Below are 18,596 nucleotides of genomic sequence, written 5' to 3'. Positions count from 1 at the left end.
TCCATCCCTTTCTTTTTGACCATTGCTTTCCCTTCACCCTTTCCTAATAGCACTCGTAGTACTACCTCCTGCTGGGTTGCCCTTTTGGCAAGCTTGTCCGCCCTCTCGTTCCCTGCCAGCCCCTTATGTGCTGGCACCCAACAAAACTGGATATCCAGGCCACCTCTGTGTAGTCCTAGTAAGTACTGGTTAATATCAATGACTAGGTCCTCTCTCACTGACTTTTCAGACTGTAGGCTCTTCAGCACTGCTAGTGAGTCTGTGCACACCACCACCCGCTCTGGTCTAACCTCCTCCACCCATTGTAACCCAGTGATGATTGCCACCGCCTCTGCTGTGTGCACTGATAAGTGGTCTGGTATCCTTTTTGCTATATATTTTTTTTTTTTAAGATATTTTTTTGCGGCTTACGCCTTTTATTGATTTTTGAAGGGACAGACAGTAGGCTGACAGGAAACGGGAGAGAGATGGGGGATGACATGCAGTAAAGGCCGTGTCGGGTCCGGGAGTCGAACCCGCGGCACACTGCGACTGGATTACCAGTCCGGTGCCCAGACCGTTACGCTACGGCCTGGGCCCCTTTTTGCTATCTTGACATTAAACTCTGGTATAAACACTCCTATTCCCACCCTGTGCTGCTCGTTCTTAGACCCGTCTGTGTATATATATGCAAGTAGTTGCTGTAGTTCTGTCTGAGGTACATGTTGGATTGTGCTCCTATGTCCTCTGCTTGCCAGTTATTTTTATTTTCAGAAGTTCTAGTCGAGATTAAACCAATCATATGGCAAGAACTGATGAGCGAGGGATGATGAGCACAGGTCAGGGAGTCTGACTCTGGAGTGATGTGAATCTGTGAGACTGTGAGAGTCTCTATCTAATCTGTCTTCTTCATAAAAAAAATGTATTTAACCTAAATTTCAGTTATTTCAAGCACATTTCCGCCATGGCGCCACCTCTGAATGTTTTTTTGCAGTTATAGAATTTGTTACATTAATTATTAAATCACTTAAAAACTGTCCTCCCTACTAAGCCTACTTGCATGTATTATGTCAGGCGGGCCTAAAAAAAGAAATTGGAAAAAGGTGTGTGTGTGACTGTGTGCACTGTGCAGGCCCGGATTAACAATGGTCAATGGAATTTAGTGGAGTTTAAGTGCCAGGGCCTCCAGTTTGCAGGGCCGACGCCATGTGTGAGACTATTTCAAAATTCAAATAGCTATTGCTTCCGTCCGTCAAAACCGTATTCATAGAATCATAGGTCATCGATTTCAATGTAACGCAACACAAGAACCCCAGCTAGTGTTTGGTTATCCAACAGTTTCTTAACCACTCGGTGGGAGGAGATTTAGTCGGGGAGCAGCCTTATAACTCTATGGGAGCAGCGGCGATAGTGCTCTCATTCACTGGGTGCGCAAACGCAAAAAGTGTCGTTCTCGATTGTGTTACGCGCATGTGAATCACTTCGTGCATGTGCATGGGGCCTTTTGATTTGGCGTGTAGTGCCAGGGCCCTCGGAGGGGTTGATTCGGCATTACTGTGTGTGTGTGTGTGTGTGTGTGTGTGTGTGTGTGTGTGTGTGTGTGTGTGTGTGTGTGTGTGTGTGTGGGTGTGCGTGTGCAACTGAAACTGTCACATTCTGAATGTTTTTTTAAATAATATTTGGTTACTTAATGTAAACTGCTTCTGTTCATATTTGGAAGCCTCTAATGTCCATAAATCAGTTGGTAGAGGCCTGCAGATTGGAATGCCCAAGCCAAGAGCTAAGGCTTTGGCAAAGTTCTGTGATAATTGGAAGAGAATGCTTCCTGTACTTGTTGAGCTTCCCAAGTTTGTGCATCTACTATTGTTTGTGTTCAAGAGTTTCTTGTTAAATGTGAACGCAAATAAAATAAAATAATGTTAAATATTCATTTATGGGAATTGGAAATAGAACAGGATAAATTGCTGTACAGTAATTATATAGGTAACAAATATGCCTATGGCTTACTGTAAAGGCTAACAATAATTTTATGGGAAGGAAGTGGTTTAGGCTCATTTCCAAATATGCACAAGAGAGGTATTTCTCCCTTTGAAGCCTCTGGGTGGTTCAGTGGCTGGTGCCTTAATGATTTCATGTAGTGTACAACCCACTATTGTTCTTCTTCTAGTCTAGAGAGTGATACGATCTTGAGTGCTGTGGTAAACCATCTCCTGTATTGTTTTACTTTGTTCCCGGCAGCTTGAGGTGTGAGTGGCTGTTGCTACAGGAAGGGACTAACTTCTTATTTTAGGAAATGGGAGTAGATTAATGCAACGCAAACACTTAGACCCGATTCAATCATTTTTTTCTTTCTCAGATGCCTCTATAACATCCTTAGATTCCTTACCACATCAAATTGGAATTTAAATGAATGTGCATGGCTCCATGTGCATGACTGAACACGGTTTCCTGCGCAAGTCCTGATTTTTTGCCGTTGAGCTCATAGAGCCTGTCTACTTGCTCAGGGGATAAATTGAATCTTGACCATCAGATCAAAATTCGTGTCAGATCCTGTGTCTAGATGAGACATGACCTTTGACACAATCTAAATGGCTCAATAAAAGAGCAGGGAGATCAAATACAACCACCCCAATTGTATAAATTATATTGTATTAACATAGTCTATCATACAGATTGGACAAAAATATTTTATTTACATAGTGCCCCTTAAAAAAAAAAAAGCACATGGATAAATGTATACTTTTGCAGAATGATGCCACAACCCAAGTTGGCCTATATGCCAACTTGGGCTGGGAAGGTAATTTACATTCTGTATTTGAAATACAGAATGTATGCTATACTAGCTATGATAGTAGACTTAAAGATACAGTCATTAAAGTTTGATTTTGGCAAACAACCCTTACCCACATTACAGGCGAAGCTCAGTGATTTACAAGAACGTGGAGGTCATGTTTTACCTTTCTAATCGGTGTGCAGGAAACTGGCTGGATACGCTGGCAGGAAGATGTATTTCCACCATGACTCATAATTCACGTGTGTTGTTGATGAGTCATTAAGTTGCGTTTCTGATGAACACTTTTCCATATGTAGATATTGGATGGAGCCCGCACACCACAGGTACAAGAAAGACGTTCTTTCCTTCAAAACCGCTCTACTCCTTCAAAACGGCTCTCAAAGGGCACCTACGGATGGCTGCTATTCGAAACTGACCTCTGTAAAATCCCCACCCCATTTCCCCTCACTGTATATGTATCTTTTCCCTTTTTGCTTCCTATATGATGAATTCCTGTTCTGTTCTTTAGCTACATAGAAGTGTCTATTTGTATGTCTCTAAATGTTTTGATGAATTGAACAATGTGGACCCTGTTGTAAACAAGTGTAATGCTTAATTGGGTCGTCCACTCACAGTTAACAGTCTTTGTATTGAGTTTGTGCTTAAAATGTACTGTAAATTCTACAAACTGTTAATAAATATTTCAATCAATCAATCAATCAATCTTTATTGAAAAATCTCTGACAACGTTTCGATCTATTTGATCTTCATCAGGTCATGTGTCAAGAATGTCTTTCTTGTACCTGTGGTGTGCGGGCTCTACCTACAGTATGGTCTTACATAGGTAGAGGCCTCGTATAAGACCCTTGGGCTTTTTGCCTCAGCCTAGCACTTTCCCCTTTTTATATTTGTCTATTGTCTTGTTTTCATACTGTGCTGAATAAATAAATACAGAAAAAGAAAATACTAAACAAAATACTAGGCCATAGCACTCACAAACAGATGACACCATAGCAACTCCTTATCTATTTATATAGCTCAAACTTTCCCTCAAGGCAGCAGGATGTTTTGCTATTACCTTCCTGTGGGGAATTTCACTTGGCTCATAGACCCTGGTTACTCAAAGAGGTTGCAGAAATATGTTTGTTGAATTTATACGCATGTGTCCCGGAAACACTCCTTGGTCTAAAAACGTCCATTCAGCACATTTGGGCTAGTGGCTATGGCCGAATTTAGGCCAAGGAGTGTTTTTCATGCAAAATTAATGCTTGGAATGGATTCAGAATCATGCTACTTAAAGCATGATGAAATTTGGAAAATGTTGCCTTATATTCGTTGTCTATGGTGTGGTGTGGTATACAAAAATGTCCCCGGCAGAGCAGACCTCTCATTATAGATAGAACAGAACACAAATAAAAAGTATATCATGACATTGACATCACAGGTTAATCTCTATTCCTTGAGCAGAGCTTTAGGGCCTGTGGCTCCCCGGCTACTACATTAGGTTGTCTGATATTGTTTCCGGCTGACAGTTCTCATACAGTATAACAGCTCCATAATGTTAAGTATGCTTATTCTACATAGTTGTTCTAACTTCCAGCTTTTGATAGTTGTTTCAGTCATCCAGTTCTCATTTTGTTCTGGCACAGCTATGGGAAATTTGAAAAGCTGATAAAATGTTATATATCCTACTACAGTATATAATTTATATTCAAAAGTCAGCAGACAGAAGTTCAATTGTTTATTTTAATATTTCACATGGTGATATTGAATTATACAAAAGGTCCAATACAGACTAGAGTTTGTAACTGGCCTTTTGCTTCAGAGATAAGAATAAGAAAAAGAGAAATCGGTGGCATTCACATTCCAGATAATGCTGCAGTTATCCGACAGGAAAAGTGACATTGATTGCTAGTAGTTTCCATCTTATTCTGTGTCATCTGACCAGGTGATCGCATAGTCACTGAAAGCAGTCTTCAGCTTTTCAACGGATACAGAGTGGTCAGCTTTGCCAAAGCCCTGAAAAGGTTGGACAAATATTGACAATATTAATATATAAAGACAAATATATTTGTACGATTTGTGTGTGTGTGTGTGTGTGTGTGTGTGTGTGTGTGTGTGAGAGAGTGAGAATAAGAACTTGCATCTCCTATCCATGCAATGATGCACTTACAGTTGATTCTCCAAACACCCTCAGTGTTTTGTTGTCAGTGTTGTGCTCTATTTTGCCACCTCCAAGACACTTGCACTCTAGTCCCAATGCCTCCATGGCTGGGTTGACCTTCTCAAATATGTTATCTATAAAACCAGAACATATCTATAATTATACACATGCTGGACTTAAATGACCAGCATCAGCAATTATATTCAATATAATACTTTTTTGAACCATGAACCATGTACTATACAGACAGTAGCACGTCCAGTTTACACGTGCACATGTGCACTGCACCTTTCTGAGGACCTTATATGGGGTGAAATTGGTCCACACAGTATTTTCGTCAGCTCTTCGTTTGAATGAAGACCATAGTTAAAAACGCACCTGTCGACCATGACTCATTTAAGACAAGCATAGCCTGCTTCCTGCCCTGCAATCGAAGCAAAGCAAGATCAAGCAACGCGCACCAAAACTAGCCTAGCTCGCTACTAGCTTGAACTTACTGTGATACTTGGCATCTTTTGTGCCTCTTACTATGTCTTTGTGCACGTCTCCGTCTTTTACATTTATCCTCACTAATATATACTTAAAAGTTCCTGCAGGATCAATCTCAACATCGGGGACTTTAGCCAGCGCGTCTGCCATAGCTGCAATGCCTAGTCTCAAAGCACCAGGGGGGACCGCTGACAACGTTCTTCCAAGGAAAGCCAGAGTGTGTAGAGTAGACTGTAGAGCCGTCCTAACTTCTTCTTCTCTGAGTTTTATGGCGGATCGCAACCAACATAAAGGTGCATACCGCCACCTACTGTACAAGCGTATAAAAACTATTTTGTAAACTTTGTATCGAAAATAAAATAAAATAAAACAAAACCCCGACTAGCTCCCCTTCAGTTTATGTCCATTCCCTACATCCCAGACCCTAAGGCCTGAGATGGTTGTGCAAATTCTTCTTTCAATGTGTCATTCAATTCTTCTCCACTTATATCTTCCACGCCCAGGAACCTCCTGGCTGCCTCAAGCACCATCTTGATCCTCTCTGATTTCCGTGGAATTTCCACAGCACAGTTTATAACCATGGCTATGAATGCCAGGAATTTTTTCTTGTCACAGCAAATGTTTGGTTCACCCGTTTCCTTCATATTCTGCTCTGGTTCACGTTGCACAACATGCACAGTTTCAGTCCCATCCAGCTTCCTCACAGCTTCAGCATACGTAATTCTCTTTTCTTTCCTTATCTTATTTATTTTCACTTCCTTAACTCTTTTAGGACAAATTGCCGCTCCTGCACCATGCTTTCCTTCACAATGGATGCACCTCTCCGGTACTTTTCCACGTCACATTTCAAGTCGATGCACTCTGTCTTTCCACATCTCCTGCATCTACTGGCTCCTCTGCACACCGCAGCAACATGGCCATAATCCTGGCAACAGAAGCACCTGAGTGGCGCTTGTTCGTATGACCTAACTCTGTAACTGATGTACCCAAGATAGATTCTTTCAGGCAGCTCGCCTTCAAATGTCACACAAATTGAGGTACTTTCCTCCTTCATCCCGTCTCTGAACCGTGTCAACCTCCTGAACTCAACCACACCATCAACGTCATCAAACAATCCCATGTCTAGAGTCAGTGGTACTGCACTGATAACCCCTTTCCTATGTTGCTTCTCTCCCATTCGGAAACATGATACAATGCTATGATTCTCCAACTCCGTGATCCTCAAGACATCCTTCATCTGCTTCTTGGATACACATTCAATTATCACAATTCCACTCCTTGTAGCTCTCAATGACCGTATTTTCCCAACTTTTCCCTCTATGAACTTTGCTACTGCATGTTGATTGCTGAAAATACCGTTTGTTTTGGTCTCCGCTTTCATTCCAACAACAAATTTAGCATTCTGGCTGTCTTTGCTTCCTGCACTATCTACCTCATCCCTTTTCCTTTTCCTCTCTTGGTAACCTCTCTTATCGTCCTCTGCATATTGAATTCCGCGGTCTGATTCCTTTGACGTAATTTCCCCTTCATCCGACTCAGAGCTCCATGCTTTCTCTCCCCGCGGCGGTGAAAAAGGACAAAACCGTGGTATGTCATCGTCGCTGTCCCTTCTCCTGCCCTCCCCTCTCCCGGGTTCCTTCCTCCTAGCCATACGCCTGCACGGGCTTGTGCACGGGCTTGTGGGACAAAAGCACGCCATCCGCAATGGCAGCGTCTAGTGAACAGATCTAATGAACAGATTTAAGGCTTCCGGTGGACGATCTCTTCAAAATAAGAGTAACCTCTAGAGTATTGAAAAAAAGTTTAATTTGCACATTAAAACTACAAATTAAGCATTTAAATGATGCTATATGATGCTATAAGACACACATTATGTTTCTGTGTAAAAATAAGTAATTAAATCATTATAATAATAATAATAAAGTTATCTAAATGGATAAATGCTATTCACTGGAGTGCATGGACTTTATAAAGTGGACACTGGACAAAAGACGGCTCCGCGAGGCAACTATCTGGACATACCCACGCGTTCGGGGAGATGTCCTCTACCACACCCCACTCTCCGCTAAGCGGGAGAGGTGTAAAATTCACAGCAGCAGCCCTTCTACTGTGGTCAATGCTGACAAAAAGTACCGTTTCCGGACCCAGAATGGACACTGGACAAAGAGGCCTCCGCGAGGCAACTATCTGGACATACCCACACGTTCGGGGAGATGTCCTCTACCACACCACACTCTCCGCTAAGCGGGAGAGGTGTAAAATTCACAGCAGCAGACCGTCTACTGTGGTCAATGCTGAAAAAAGTACCGTTTCCGGACCCAGAATGGACACTGGACAAAGAGGCCTCCGCGAGGCAACTATCTGGACATACCCACACGTTCGGGGAGATGTCCTCTACCACACCACACTCTCCGCTAAGCGGGAGAGGTGTAAAATTCACAGCAGCAGACCTTCTACTGTGGTCAATGCTGAAAAAAGTACCGTTTCCGGACCCAGAATGGACACTGGACAAAGAGGCCTCCGCGAGGCAACTATCTGGACATACCCACGCGTTCGGGGAGATGTCCTCTACCACACCCCACTCTCCGCTAAGCGGGAGAGGTGTAAAATTCACAGCAGCAGACCTTCTACTGTGGTCAATGCTGAAAAAAGTACCGTTTCCGGACCCAGAATGGACACTGGACAAAAGACGGCTCCGCGAGGCAACTATCTGGACATACCCACGCGTTCGGGGAGATGTCCTCTACCACACCACACTCTCCGCTAAGCGGGAGAGGTGTAAAATTCACAGCAGCAGCCCTTCTACTGTGGTCAATGCTGAAAAAAGTACCGTTTCCGGACCCAGAATGGACACTGGACAAAGAGGCCTCCGCGAGGCAACTATCTGGACATACCCACACGTTCGGGGAGATGTCCTCTACCACACCACACTCTCCGCTAAGCGGGAGAGGTGTAAAATTCACAGCAGCAGACCGTCTACTGTGGTCAATGCTGAAAAAAGTACCGTTTCCGGACCCAGAATGGACACTGGACAAAGAGGCCTCCGCGAGGCAACTATCTGGACATACCCACACGTTCGGGGAGATGTCCTCTACCACACCACACTCTCCGCTAAGCGGGAGAGGTGTAAAATTCACAGCAGCAGACCTTTTACTGTGGTCAAGGCTGACAAAAAGTACCGTTTCCGGACCCAGAATGGACACTGGACAAAGAGGCCTCCGCGAGGCAACTATCTGGACATACCCACACTTTCGGGGAGATGTCCTCTACCACACTCCACTCTCCGCTAAGCGGGAGATGTGTAAAATTCACAGCAGCAGCCCTTCTACTGAGGTCAATGCTCAAAATTGGCATTGACATGAAATCACTGGCCTATAACATGCATTGCAAAGTAATAGAATTTTACACCTCTCCCGCTTAGCGGAGAGTGGAGTGTGGTAGAGGACATCTCCCCGAACGTGTGGGTATGTCCAGATAGTTGCCTCGCGGAGGCCTCTTTTGTCCAGTGTCCACTTTATAAAGTCCATGCACTCCAGTGAATAGCATTTATCCATTTAGATAACTTTTATTATTATTTAATTACTTATTAGTAATTGAATTACTTATTTTTACACAGAAACATAATGTGTGTCTTTACAATAACTGTAATGTAATAATAATACTAATTGTTATAATAGGTGTATTATTTCTTGATGAAATAGGAACCTTTATTGTTTGGATAGGAACCTTGCTTATACAAGTGCGTGACGCACGGTTCCGCACGGTGCCTGTTGTTGGTTGCACCTCTCGCACGGTACCTGTTGTTGGTTGCACTAGACTGAGCTGACAGGTTGTTTATTACTACTCTTAGCACGGGACTTTATAATAAACTATTGCCCGGCTGGGCTAAACTACAATCCTTGTTGGGTGATTCTTAACGAAAAGAACACACTTTTACACTAATAATGTAACGTAATAGTTATTTAATTAACGAATTAAAATATTATTTTATTCTGAAGGCAACCGGATGTCTTAAATCTGCTAGCTCTCAGAGCGGAAGTCTTAAATTTGCTCATTAGACGGAGCCATCCGCAATCACATCCAACCTCCACTTCCGTTCAGCTCAGCTCCCTCTCTAGCCGTCCTAACATGGGCGTACCAGACTTTTGAAGCCTCTTAAAGGTGCAGCCTACAATTTATTTATTTATATATATTTAAATAATTATAAATAAAAAGTTGAATGTTGAGACTAAAAAGTTGAATGTTGAGCCTAAAAAAACTTTAAATGTTATGATAACATTGAACTTGAACCAAAAGATGATGTGTTTTGAGCAGTTGGATCAGTAAGGAAGAGTGGGCACCGTGATGTAAAATTAAATTGGCTATTTAGTCCAAAATGTATATGTTACAAAAACATCCCCCAAAAATTGGAAAACTGTAGGCCTACACATATTTGACATTAAAAAGGGCTAGTATTTCTACAATGGCTACAAAATGCAAAACGTGTAAATCCAATAGGCTAATGTTGGACATAAGACATAGTCGTTCTGATGATGCATTTTGCATGTTCAAATGAATCATATACTTTACAATACATAAAGACAAAAACATTTATTTCATTTTTTTAAATTTTGCACTACATGGCAAATTTTGCATAGCGGTGCCCACTCTTCTTGTATCCATTGGTCATTGATGTATTTAATCATTTCGCTACTTTTAGGTGGCCACTTTCACTTTATTGATTGATTGAATAATGTATTAGTATTACTGAGGAAAAAAGCATAGGAATGTACACTGAATGTCTGCTTTATAACCCAAGAAACCACTGACTATGGCTTGTTTCCATTGGGGTCCTTCATATTCAATCTAACCAAATGGTTACAAATCAAAAGAAATAGGCTTATGTACATTAAAGGGTAGGGGGGGGGGGGGACTTTTTACTGGGCCCACTTTCGAATTGCAGCCATCCACTTGTGCTCTTTGAGAGCAGTTTTCAAGGAGAGTAGGGATTCACATAATCATTTCTTTAAGACTGCCAGCACTCAATAGTGGCCTAGTGGGCCTTCCTCAGCGTTGTCAATGCTGAGGAAGGTAAATAAATAAATCATGTAAAAAGGATGTATTGAGTGCTGGCATTACATTTCTTCCCTTTCAGTAGTTAGTAGTTTGACAGGAGGTAGTTTTAACTGCTTGTTATCTGTTAAAAGTAGGACATCTATTGTTTTTCAGGTGGGTCAGTGGGTCTCATCACTCTCATGTAAGCTGTTGCCCTCGGTCGAACAGGAAGGATATGATCCATCACGGAAAAACCTGTTGGCTACCAGTCAACAGGCCAGGCGTCTCTACTACTGTAACCCATCTTCCCTAGACCCTCATAAAATACACATTAACACGTGTGCTTGTGTGCATGAGAGTGAGAAATGCAATCCCATTATTCACTTTTATTTATTATTTTGCATAAATAAAATGCATGAGAGTGGGAAATGCAATCCCATGCCATTATGTAAGGGATAATGTCTAGCTATTGTTGGGAGATAATTCACCGACAGGGTGATTAACCACCGACGAGAATCCGCTTATTACACGGCTACATAATACATTAATTAAATGAATAAATTGACACAAAATACAACAAAACAAGGTACTGTATTTCCTTGCTTGCGGTAATGGACATTTATACATTTGAAAACTTTTGAAATGGGATTTACTGCATAATTCGTTTTGTATTTTAAGTACCCTCATTGTTTATTCACTGCTGCTCTGCCAGTCTTAGACCCATGACTTTCATTTTTGCATCAAACTGTATTTTACTTTGCTATATCAGTGGTGCTCAAATGTTCAAGGATGCCCAAATGTATGTCTTTCTTTGGCCACCGGCCCCTATCTCAAAATATTTTGTTCCAGGGAGCCCCAAAAGCAAAGATTTGGTTAAAAATATTCAAAGAGTTGCACATAAGATAGGAGATCTACTAGCAGCACTAGCTCAAAACGTGGCACAAAGTGACTTTCTATATTAGCTTGTAAATCCGTGGAGGCAGTGGGAATTACCAGAGAACCATCCACTTACCAATAATGTTATACACTTTCACAGTAACAATAATGTCCTGCGTTGGTATCCCATTTCCTTAGCTCTATCATTCAGTCTGGCCAACACAATGGGATGAAGGCGATAATTAAAAAAGTGAGGAGGCGGGTGGGATTTCCACTGAATCTGAGTCATTCCCGGGAAAAGTGAAACGGGCCTCGGGGGCGGGCCTCTGGCCCTTATTATAAGAGCTGCAGAGAGGCAACCAAATCAGAATACTCTGTGTGAGTTAGACTACAGATATACATACTTTTTAGATTACCTGCTGCAGATTCTCACACAAACCTATCATGGTTAGTGTGATGTGTTCCAATTTGTGTGTGTGTGTGTGTGTGTGTGTGTGTGTGTGTGTGTGTGTGTGTGTGTGTGTGTGTGTGTGTGTGTGTGTGTGTGTGTGTGTGTGTGTGTCAATTCTCTATATTCACTTTTTTTTTCAGGTGGTCATTTATTTATTTAATGTTATGTCATGTGTGTTGCTACAGGACAGCCGTTTTGGATTACATCAAGCCAGTGGATCTCAGATTGCTACATGGATTACGCTGATCTATATTTATTCAAGTATGTAAATCTATTTAAAATATTTAACCCTAAGCATTCGGGGCCAAACAGTTTCAGCAGGAGTATTTGCAGATTAACCCAGCATTAGTTGATTATTATCTGATAGAGACCTCGCCAAACATTCAAGGTGTTGTACAGTACAATAAGGTATAAGAATTATAGCTACTGGAATTATTCAGTAACTCAAGGTCACTCAACAATGTTGATAACAAAAAAACAAAAAATAATGTTGATAATAATTACACAAGATATGATAGAAAGATAAAGTATAGTAATAAATAAATAATAAAACAAAATAGCCTTACAACATGGGCAATATCATATCATATACTGTATATAAAATGGAAGAAAAGCCACTGAAGTTAAGTATAATACTGAACAATAGCACCAAATATCAGAGCTGTGAATACAGTTCTGATATTTGATGCGGAATACAAAAATGTGAATGCAATCTTAATGAGTAAACTGTCCTTTCTTCAGCGCTGAGTATCTGGACAAGAGTAGAGAGCTGGTCTTACTTCTACTCCGACACCAGAATGAACTGGAACGACGCCAGTGAGTTTTGCCAGAGGATGAACAACTCACACATGGTGGCCATTCAGAACCAGGAGGAGATCGCTCATCTCAACAGCTGGCTTCCCAAGAAGGACGGATACTACTGGATTGGGATCCGCAAGATCAACAGCAACTGGACCTGGGTGGGGACCAACAAGAGTCTGACAACTGAAGCGACCAACTGGGCCGTGAGCGAACCAAACAATGGTGAGAAGAATGGAAAGAAGTTAGCGAAAAAGCAGGCTGAGGACTGTGTGGAGATGTACATTAAGAGGGACAAAGAACAAGGCAAGTGGAACGATGAGGACTGTGGGAAGCTGAAGACGGCTCTATGTTTCACAGGTAAGCAAATTATTAATTAATTGAACTCTGAGAGTATACAAACTAAACCAAATGGACCCATTTGTACACTCTCAGACTAGTAACAAATGGATAAAACAGTTTTGAGTCTGGTCTGTTAGTGTGAAAGTCAACGGTCTTTTCCCCCATTTCTGTCCACAGCTGCCTGCAAGAAGGATTCATGCCAACCCCAACACGGAGAATGCGTGGAGACCATCAACAACCACACATGCAGTTGTTATGAAGGTTTCTACGGCGATAAGTGTGAGCATGGTAAGAAAACACCTGTGGTCTTTTAGTCCAGATTATTATACCAAGATGCACTTCTTTAAATCCAGATTATACCAAGGACATTCATATCTAATATGAATTGTTTTTTGTTTTGTTTACCAGTTGTTCAGTGTGACAAAGAGGAGGTGACAGTCCATGCAAAAGCGAGTGTCAAGTGTTCCCATGTGCATGGCGAGTATGCCTACGACTCCCTGTGCCAGTATTCCTGCGAGGATGGATACAAACTGAGCTCTCCTGGTCCCATGAAATGCAACGGCTCTGGAAAGTGGTCAGAACAGCCGCCGACCTGTGAATGTAAGTTCAGAGTATTTGTTTTTGTCAAACTCAAAGAGGTTTTATCCATATGTCATATCATATTACAAAACGCATCCGTAGTGATATTCAATTGATGCCGTTATTCCAACAAATTATATTCAGATCTCATTGTCATCGTCACGAATGTCACGTGTTGTAAATGTGTTTTTAAATGTGTTTTTAAATGTCCTGTCTCCTACAGTGAAGCAGTGTAAGGAACTGTATGCTCCTGAGAAGGGATTGATGACGTGCTCAGATCCACTGGGCTCCTCCAGCTACCAGTCTACCTGTACGTTTTCCTGTAAGGAGGGTTATGTCCTGGCTGGCTCCATGTCTGACCATCTGCAATGTCAAGCCTCAGGACACTGGAATGACTCACAGCCACACTGCGTTGGTATGGACCCATATTCCTTTCTCTGTGTGTTCTGAACGATTGTTTTTAATGTTTTTAATGCACTTTGTACTTTTGTATTGCTGGCATCTTTCTATATAATGTAATGGAAAACGTGTCGCATCTATTCTAACTTACCGTTCTCCTGTTTTACAGCCATCATGTGCCCATTTCTAGAGCACCCAGAGAACGGAGCTGTCAACTGTGGGGCACTGCGCGGCGATAATAACATCGAAATGATGTTTAGTTATGAGAACAGCTGCAGTTTCACGTGCGACCAGGGCTACCGTCTGGTGGGGGCAAACACAGTGACATGCACGTCAACAAAGGAGTGGAGTGAGAACATACCTTATTGTGAAGGTGAGCACAACCTTCATTGGTGTCATTCTGCTTCAGGTATCATTCTAGCATCCTCAAAGCAGGTGTAGTACGAAGTACTGGTTCAGATTCAGAGCACTCTTCATTTACAAATGGGGCATTTGAATGCAGCAAGCCAACACACCTCATACAATCTTTAGTCATAGGTCACAAAATGTACAGTAGCTTTGAGGTAAACACAAAGAAAAATATGTTTTATCATTTAATTTCCATTGTCTCTCTCTCTCCGTCTGTCCTACAGCTATTACTTGCCAGAGACCTGAAGGAGATGCTTTCCTGCTTGTGGAGTGTAGTAGTAATGCCACCAACGAACTGCCACCTGACGCCACATGCAATTTCAGGTGTGGTGCAGGTTTTGAACTTCAAGGGGAGTCCCATATTCAGTGTTCTGAAGAGGGAGAGTGGACGACTGACATACCCAACTGCAAAGGTATTGTTACACACAACCTTTGCCTGTGCCTATTTCTGAAATAATTTGTAACATATATATATATTTTTTTCTTTTACCACAATCATTAACAATTTATCACAATTATTGAATGTGTCCTTTTGTGATTGATTGATGTATTGACATCTAAATCTTATATCTTTCTCTCAGCACTACAGTGTCCCGCTCCGGTGGCCCCTCTGGCAGGCCGGATCAGCTGTGTGTCTCCTACACCCTCCTCATCCATGTCTCCTCAGGGCTCAATCTGTACCTTCAGCTGTGACGAGGGCCATGAACTCCAGGGGTCCCTGAACATGGAATGCACACAGACAGGACATTGGAACTCTACCCCTCCTACCTGCACAGGTATGTCCCTGCAAGCGAACAACGCATCACTTCGCTCAGCATTGCAAGCTTGTTTTAACGTATTATTTTATATGTTTCTGTCTCATGGGTTAGGGTTCCAAACAGCCTGATTCCAGCATTATATGTACTGACATCTAAATCTTATCTTGTTCTCAGCACTGCAGTGTCCAGCTCCAGTGGCTCCTGAGAGAGGCCAGATCAGCTGTGTGTCTCCTACACCCTCCTCATCCATGTCTCCTGCGGACCCCCATCCACAGGGATCAATCTGTACCTTCAGCTGTGATGAGGGCCATGAACTCCAGGGGTCCCTGAACATGGAATGCACACAGACAGGACATTGGAACTCTACCTCTCCTACCTGCACAGGTACTGTGTAGATGTTTATTCAGATATCATGTGAAATACTAACATTCACTCTACACTCTTTATGTGGTTAATGGAATGGTTGAAAGCTTTGTTTAATCAACACATCTAAAAAATAGGATAATATAGGATACAGTTGTATTCAAACCCGTGTTTAGCACTTCTGCTTGCAATGTTAAATTAATTATCTCTCTTTCTTATTCCACAGTGGTGACGTGCGACTTCCTTGAGCATCCTGCTAATGGCGTTGTGAGCTGTTCAGATTCTGAGGCGAAATACAATACCCAGTGCAACTTCACGTGTGACCAAGGCCACTCATTACACGGACAAGAGGCCATCACCTGCAATCAACACGGCAATTGGACCGCAGAGATGCCTACTTGCCAACGTAAGGAAGAGAATATGAAAGGACTACTGCATTTCTCTGCATTACAAACATTTCTCTAAAGCTCTGCATGCATAGTTCAAGATAGGAGTTTAAAATGTCTGATTATGTTTTCAACAGGTTCTTCTGGGCCTTCAGTGAACCCCACTACATTGGGTTTGGCAGCAGGTGGTGCTGCGTCACTGTCCGGTCTGTCCCTGGCTGTCTGGCTGCTGAAACGACTCAGACTGAGAAAGAATAAGTTTGAGCTGAACAGGTGAGTTGTAGGCGAGGCGTCGGCGCTCTCCTGTAATGAATCAAATATTGACTCTCTTGTTGTGTTCACCCGCATCACCCACGTATGGTTGTGTAAACCATGTGCCTCTGGTGTCGTGCTTTTCAGTGAGTCAGATTTATTGGATCCTCCACAGCACTACAGAAACAGCATCGACAGTGACAGCCTCATATAGAGCAGCATCATGGGTAAGTTCAGGACACACTTTGAGACGTAGGTGACAGTCTCTTATTAAGAAGGAAACTAGTGTGAGGAAGCTTGATTACTAAGTTAACACCTGTTGTTTCTTTCTTCAGGAATCTCCAGAACCCTTTTGTACTTTCAAATGACACCGGCAGCTGCAAAATGTGATTGGGAGAATATGTGTTTCTCCCTTGAAGGATGTCGATTGGTCGACGGCGATTGAGCGGTCACAGTACTTCAACCAACTGTGAAAGAAGACATATTTAAAAGCTTTCATGTTTATTTGGTGGGAAACCCATAGTATCTTGGCCCTATCAGTATTTTGTCTATATCTCCATTCTCCACATACGTGTAGGAGATTCAATTTGTTGTATAATTTAACCTGTATTTAACCAAGAGAAAACTCATTGAGTGGGTTTTGTATACAAATTATTGCATTTGAAAATTATCCATGGTTGTTTTCTTTCATCAATGTCTTTTACATGTGTCTGTACTCCCAAGGGGAGTTTTATATTGAGCACATTATTGTGCTAGAATGTTGTAAGATTTGTTATTCTAAATGGTGTAGGTAGTTTGTAAAATGACAATACTGTGTATTATTATTATTTATATATTGTGACACAACTGTGAAAAAAATAATTCAATGCATTCTTCTCAGAATGTCTATGCATATTTATGTATAATTTATTCAGGCTAACTGCTGGTTATGAGGCCCACAGTGTATTATGTGAACATGTAATTATGTTGTGTTTGATTTTTCTCTAATAAAAGCTTTTATAATGACATTCTTATGTCTTTCATTTAAAATGTATGGCTATGTTGTACCATGATCATTAACTACAGTCATATTAGACAATCCTTGCAAGTGATGAGAATAACCAGACAAAACAGATAATATTGATCAATAATCAATGATGTTTTACTTGTCATTCACTCATACAGGAACAAGCAGTGAAATGTTGGTGCATGTCCGCAAGACATGCATAAAATACAAAAGATAATGGGTTTCAAATCATGTACATTATATTAATATATTATATTACTAGAATTTCGCGGCCGCTCATCCCAGAGTTACGTTGCCGCGCACTATGGGAAGAAGGAAATTGCGGGAGTTGACTCCACATGTAGTAACGGATGGGTTATTAGTTGTTATTATGTGTCCTTATTAGTGTAGTGTAGTGTAGTCAACACGTTATGGCTCATACACACTGCCCGGTATTTGCTCCGATTATGATTATAAAAAAAAAAAAAGAAAGGTACCTTCCAAAACCTATCCACACTTTTCCTGGGCTGTGTGTGCTCCAGTTCCTGTTGATTTCATTGGATATCATTGTTCATCTGACCAGTTTCATTGTCTTTCATTGGATCAAATCGACAGGAACTGGAGCACACACAGCCCAGGAAAAGTGTGGATAGAAGTCAGCCTGGTATACAGACGAAGGGGACACCACTGTATGTAGCCTCAATTACATTTTGTAACTATTTTCTGCAATGGGATGATAGTTTTATTTGGTGGGTATATGAGCTGTTCGTTTTGAAAGTAGCTCTGAAGTAAACAAAAGTGTGGGCAGTCCTGGTATAGATGAATATATATATATATATTCATTCCGTGGGTAAATCCCTGTAGGCTACCCACATATTGGTAGCCTATATTAGCCCAATATTGGCGTTATGCATTTCACTTGAATAATGTTGTGTGCGCACGTGCGCGTGCGGAGAAAGACAGAGTTATTTAATGAAACTGAAGATTATAACGTCCTGTATTGGTAGCCTATTTAGCCCAATATTGGCGTTACGCATTTCACTTGAATAATGTTGTGTGCGCACGTGCGCGTGCGGAGAAAGACAGTTATTTAATGAAACTCAAGATTATAACGTCCTGTCTCGCTGCCGCGTATAGGCTGCACGGCTATTCCTGTGTGTGTGTGTGTGTGTGTGTGTGTGTGTGTGTGTGTGCGTGCGTGCGTGGCGTGGCGAGAGAGAGGGTACTGCCACACGGGAGCGGAAACCTGTTTTGCGCTGCCGACAGTTTTGGCTGTCGGCTGCCGAAAAACCAGGTTTTTAGACAGCTGGTGGATCATTAAAGTAAATACTGGAGTATTAAAAGGAGGACTGAACTGGCGTGAAGCTCCGCCCCCTCCGCTATTCATGTCAGTGGAAGTTGCTCAGTGGCGTTTTGAAGCAACCGGAAGGCTGCCGGAAGTACCGTCTATTTCCGCTGATTCAGCCTTTGGGCACCAAATTTTGGTGCCCAAATGCGGAAGTGCAGCTGGGCTTTAACATTGAGCGCTCGGTTGCACGGGGTTTCCTCGTCAAGAATCCA

At 42.0% G+C, this 18,596-nt stretch overlaps 2 protein-coding genes across 3 annotated transcripts; one reads left to right on the top strand and one right to left on the bottom strand.

The window, feature by feature from the left end:
- Nucleotides 1-4,484: 4,484 nt before the first annotated feature.
- On the bottom strand, nucleotides 4,485-5,621 carry LOC310860527 (14 kDa phosphohistidine phosphatase). Its single transcript, XM_083767485.1, has 3 exons — nucleotides 5,414-5,621; nucleotides 4,926-5,050; nucleotides 4,485-4,771 (listed from the first exon to the last, which is right to left on the bottom strand). Exons 1-3 carry the CDS (start codon nucleotides 5,553-5,555, stop codon nucleotides 4,679-4,681), a joined length of 360 nt encoding a protein of 119 aa, XP_083623611.1. The 5' UTR covers nucleotides 5,556-5,621; the 3' UTR covers nucleotides 4,485-4,678.
- A 6,070-nt stretch (nucleotides 5,622-11,691) lies between these two features.
- LOC310860523 (E-selectin-like) lies at nucleotides 11,692-16,982 on the top strand. Of its 2 annotated transcripts, XM_083767480.1 has the most exons (14): nucleotides 11,692-11,762; nucleotides 11,952-12,027; nucleotides 12,508-12,924; nucleotides 13,084-13,194; nucleotides 13,315-13,506; nucleotides 13,709-13,900; nucleotides 14,054-14,257; nucleotides 14,517-14,705; nucleotides 14,874-15,068; nucleotides 15,225-15,434; nucleotides 15,640-15,819; nucleotides 15,937-16,072; nucleotides 16,199-16,278; nucleotides 16,387-16,982. In XM_083767480.1, exons 1-13 carry the CDS (start codon nucleotides 11,760-11,762, stop codon nucleotides 16,263-16,265), a joined length of 2,172 nt encoding a protein of 723 aa, XP_083623606.1. In that variant the 5' UTR covers nucleotides 11,692-11,759; the 3' UTR covers nucleotides 16,266-16,278; nucleotides 16,387-16,982. The 2 variants fall into 2 exon arrangements, with proteins under 2 accessions (XP_083623606.1, XP_083623607.1); XM_083767481.1 differs by lacking the exon at nucleotides 15,225-15,434.
- Nucleotides 16,983-18,596: the final 1,614 nt, after the last annotated feature.

Source organism: Protomyctophum parallelum, assembly GCF_964188405.1.
Source record: "Protomyctophum parallelum genome assembly, chromosome: 6".
Taxonomy (NCBI): Eukaryota; Metazoa; Chordata; class Actinopteri; order Myctophiformes; family Myctophidae; genus Protomyctophum; species Protomyctophum parallelum.
Note: the sequence above shows the minus strand (reverse complement) of the source record. Positions and strands in the feature narration are given on the sequence as shown.

Bases quoted from the DNA above. Each gene is read 5' to 3' on its own strand.
- LOC310860523 (XM_083767480.1), top strand. The intron at 14,706-14,873 runs GTATTGTTACAC...TCTTTCTCTCAG, and splicing joins TGACATACCCAACTGCAAAG to CACTACAGTGTCCCGCTCCG. The intron at 15,069-15,224 runs GTATGTCCCTGC...TCTTGTTCTCAG, and splicing joins TACCCCTCCTACCTGCACAG to CACTGCAGTGTCCAGCTCCA.
- LOC310860527 (XM_083767485.1), bottom strand. From the start codon at position 5,555: ATGGCAGACGCGCTGGCTAAAGTCCCCGATGTTGAGATTGATCCTGCA. The intron at 5,051-5,413 runs GTAAGTTCAAGC...CTGGTTTTATAG, and splicing joins AAAAGATGCCAAGTATCACA to ATAACATATTTGAGAAGGTC. The intron at 4,772-4,925 runs GTAAGTGCATCA...CAACCTTTTCAG, and splicing joins GGGTGTTTGGAGAATCAACT to GGCTTTGGCAAAGCTGACCA.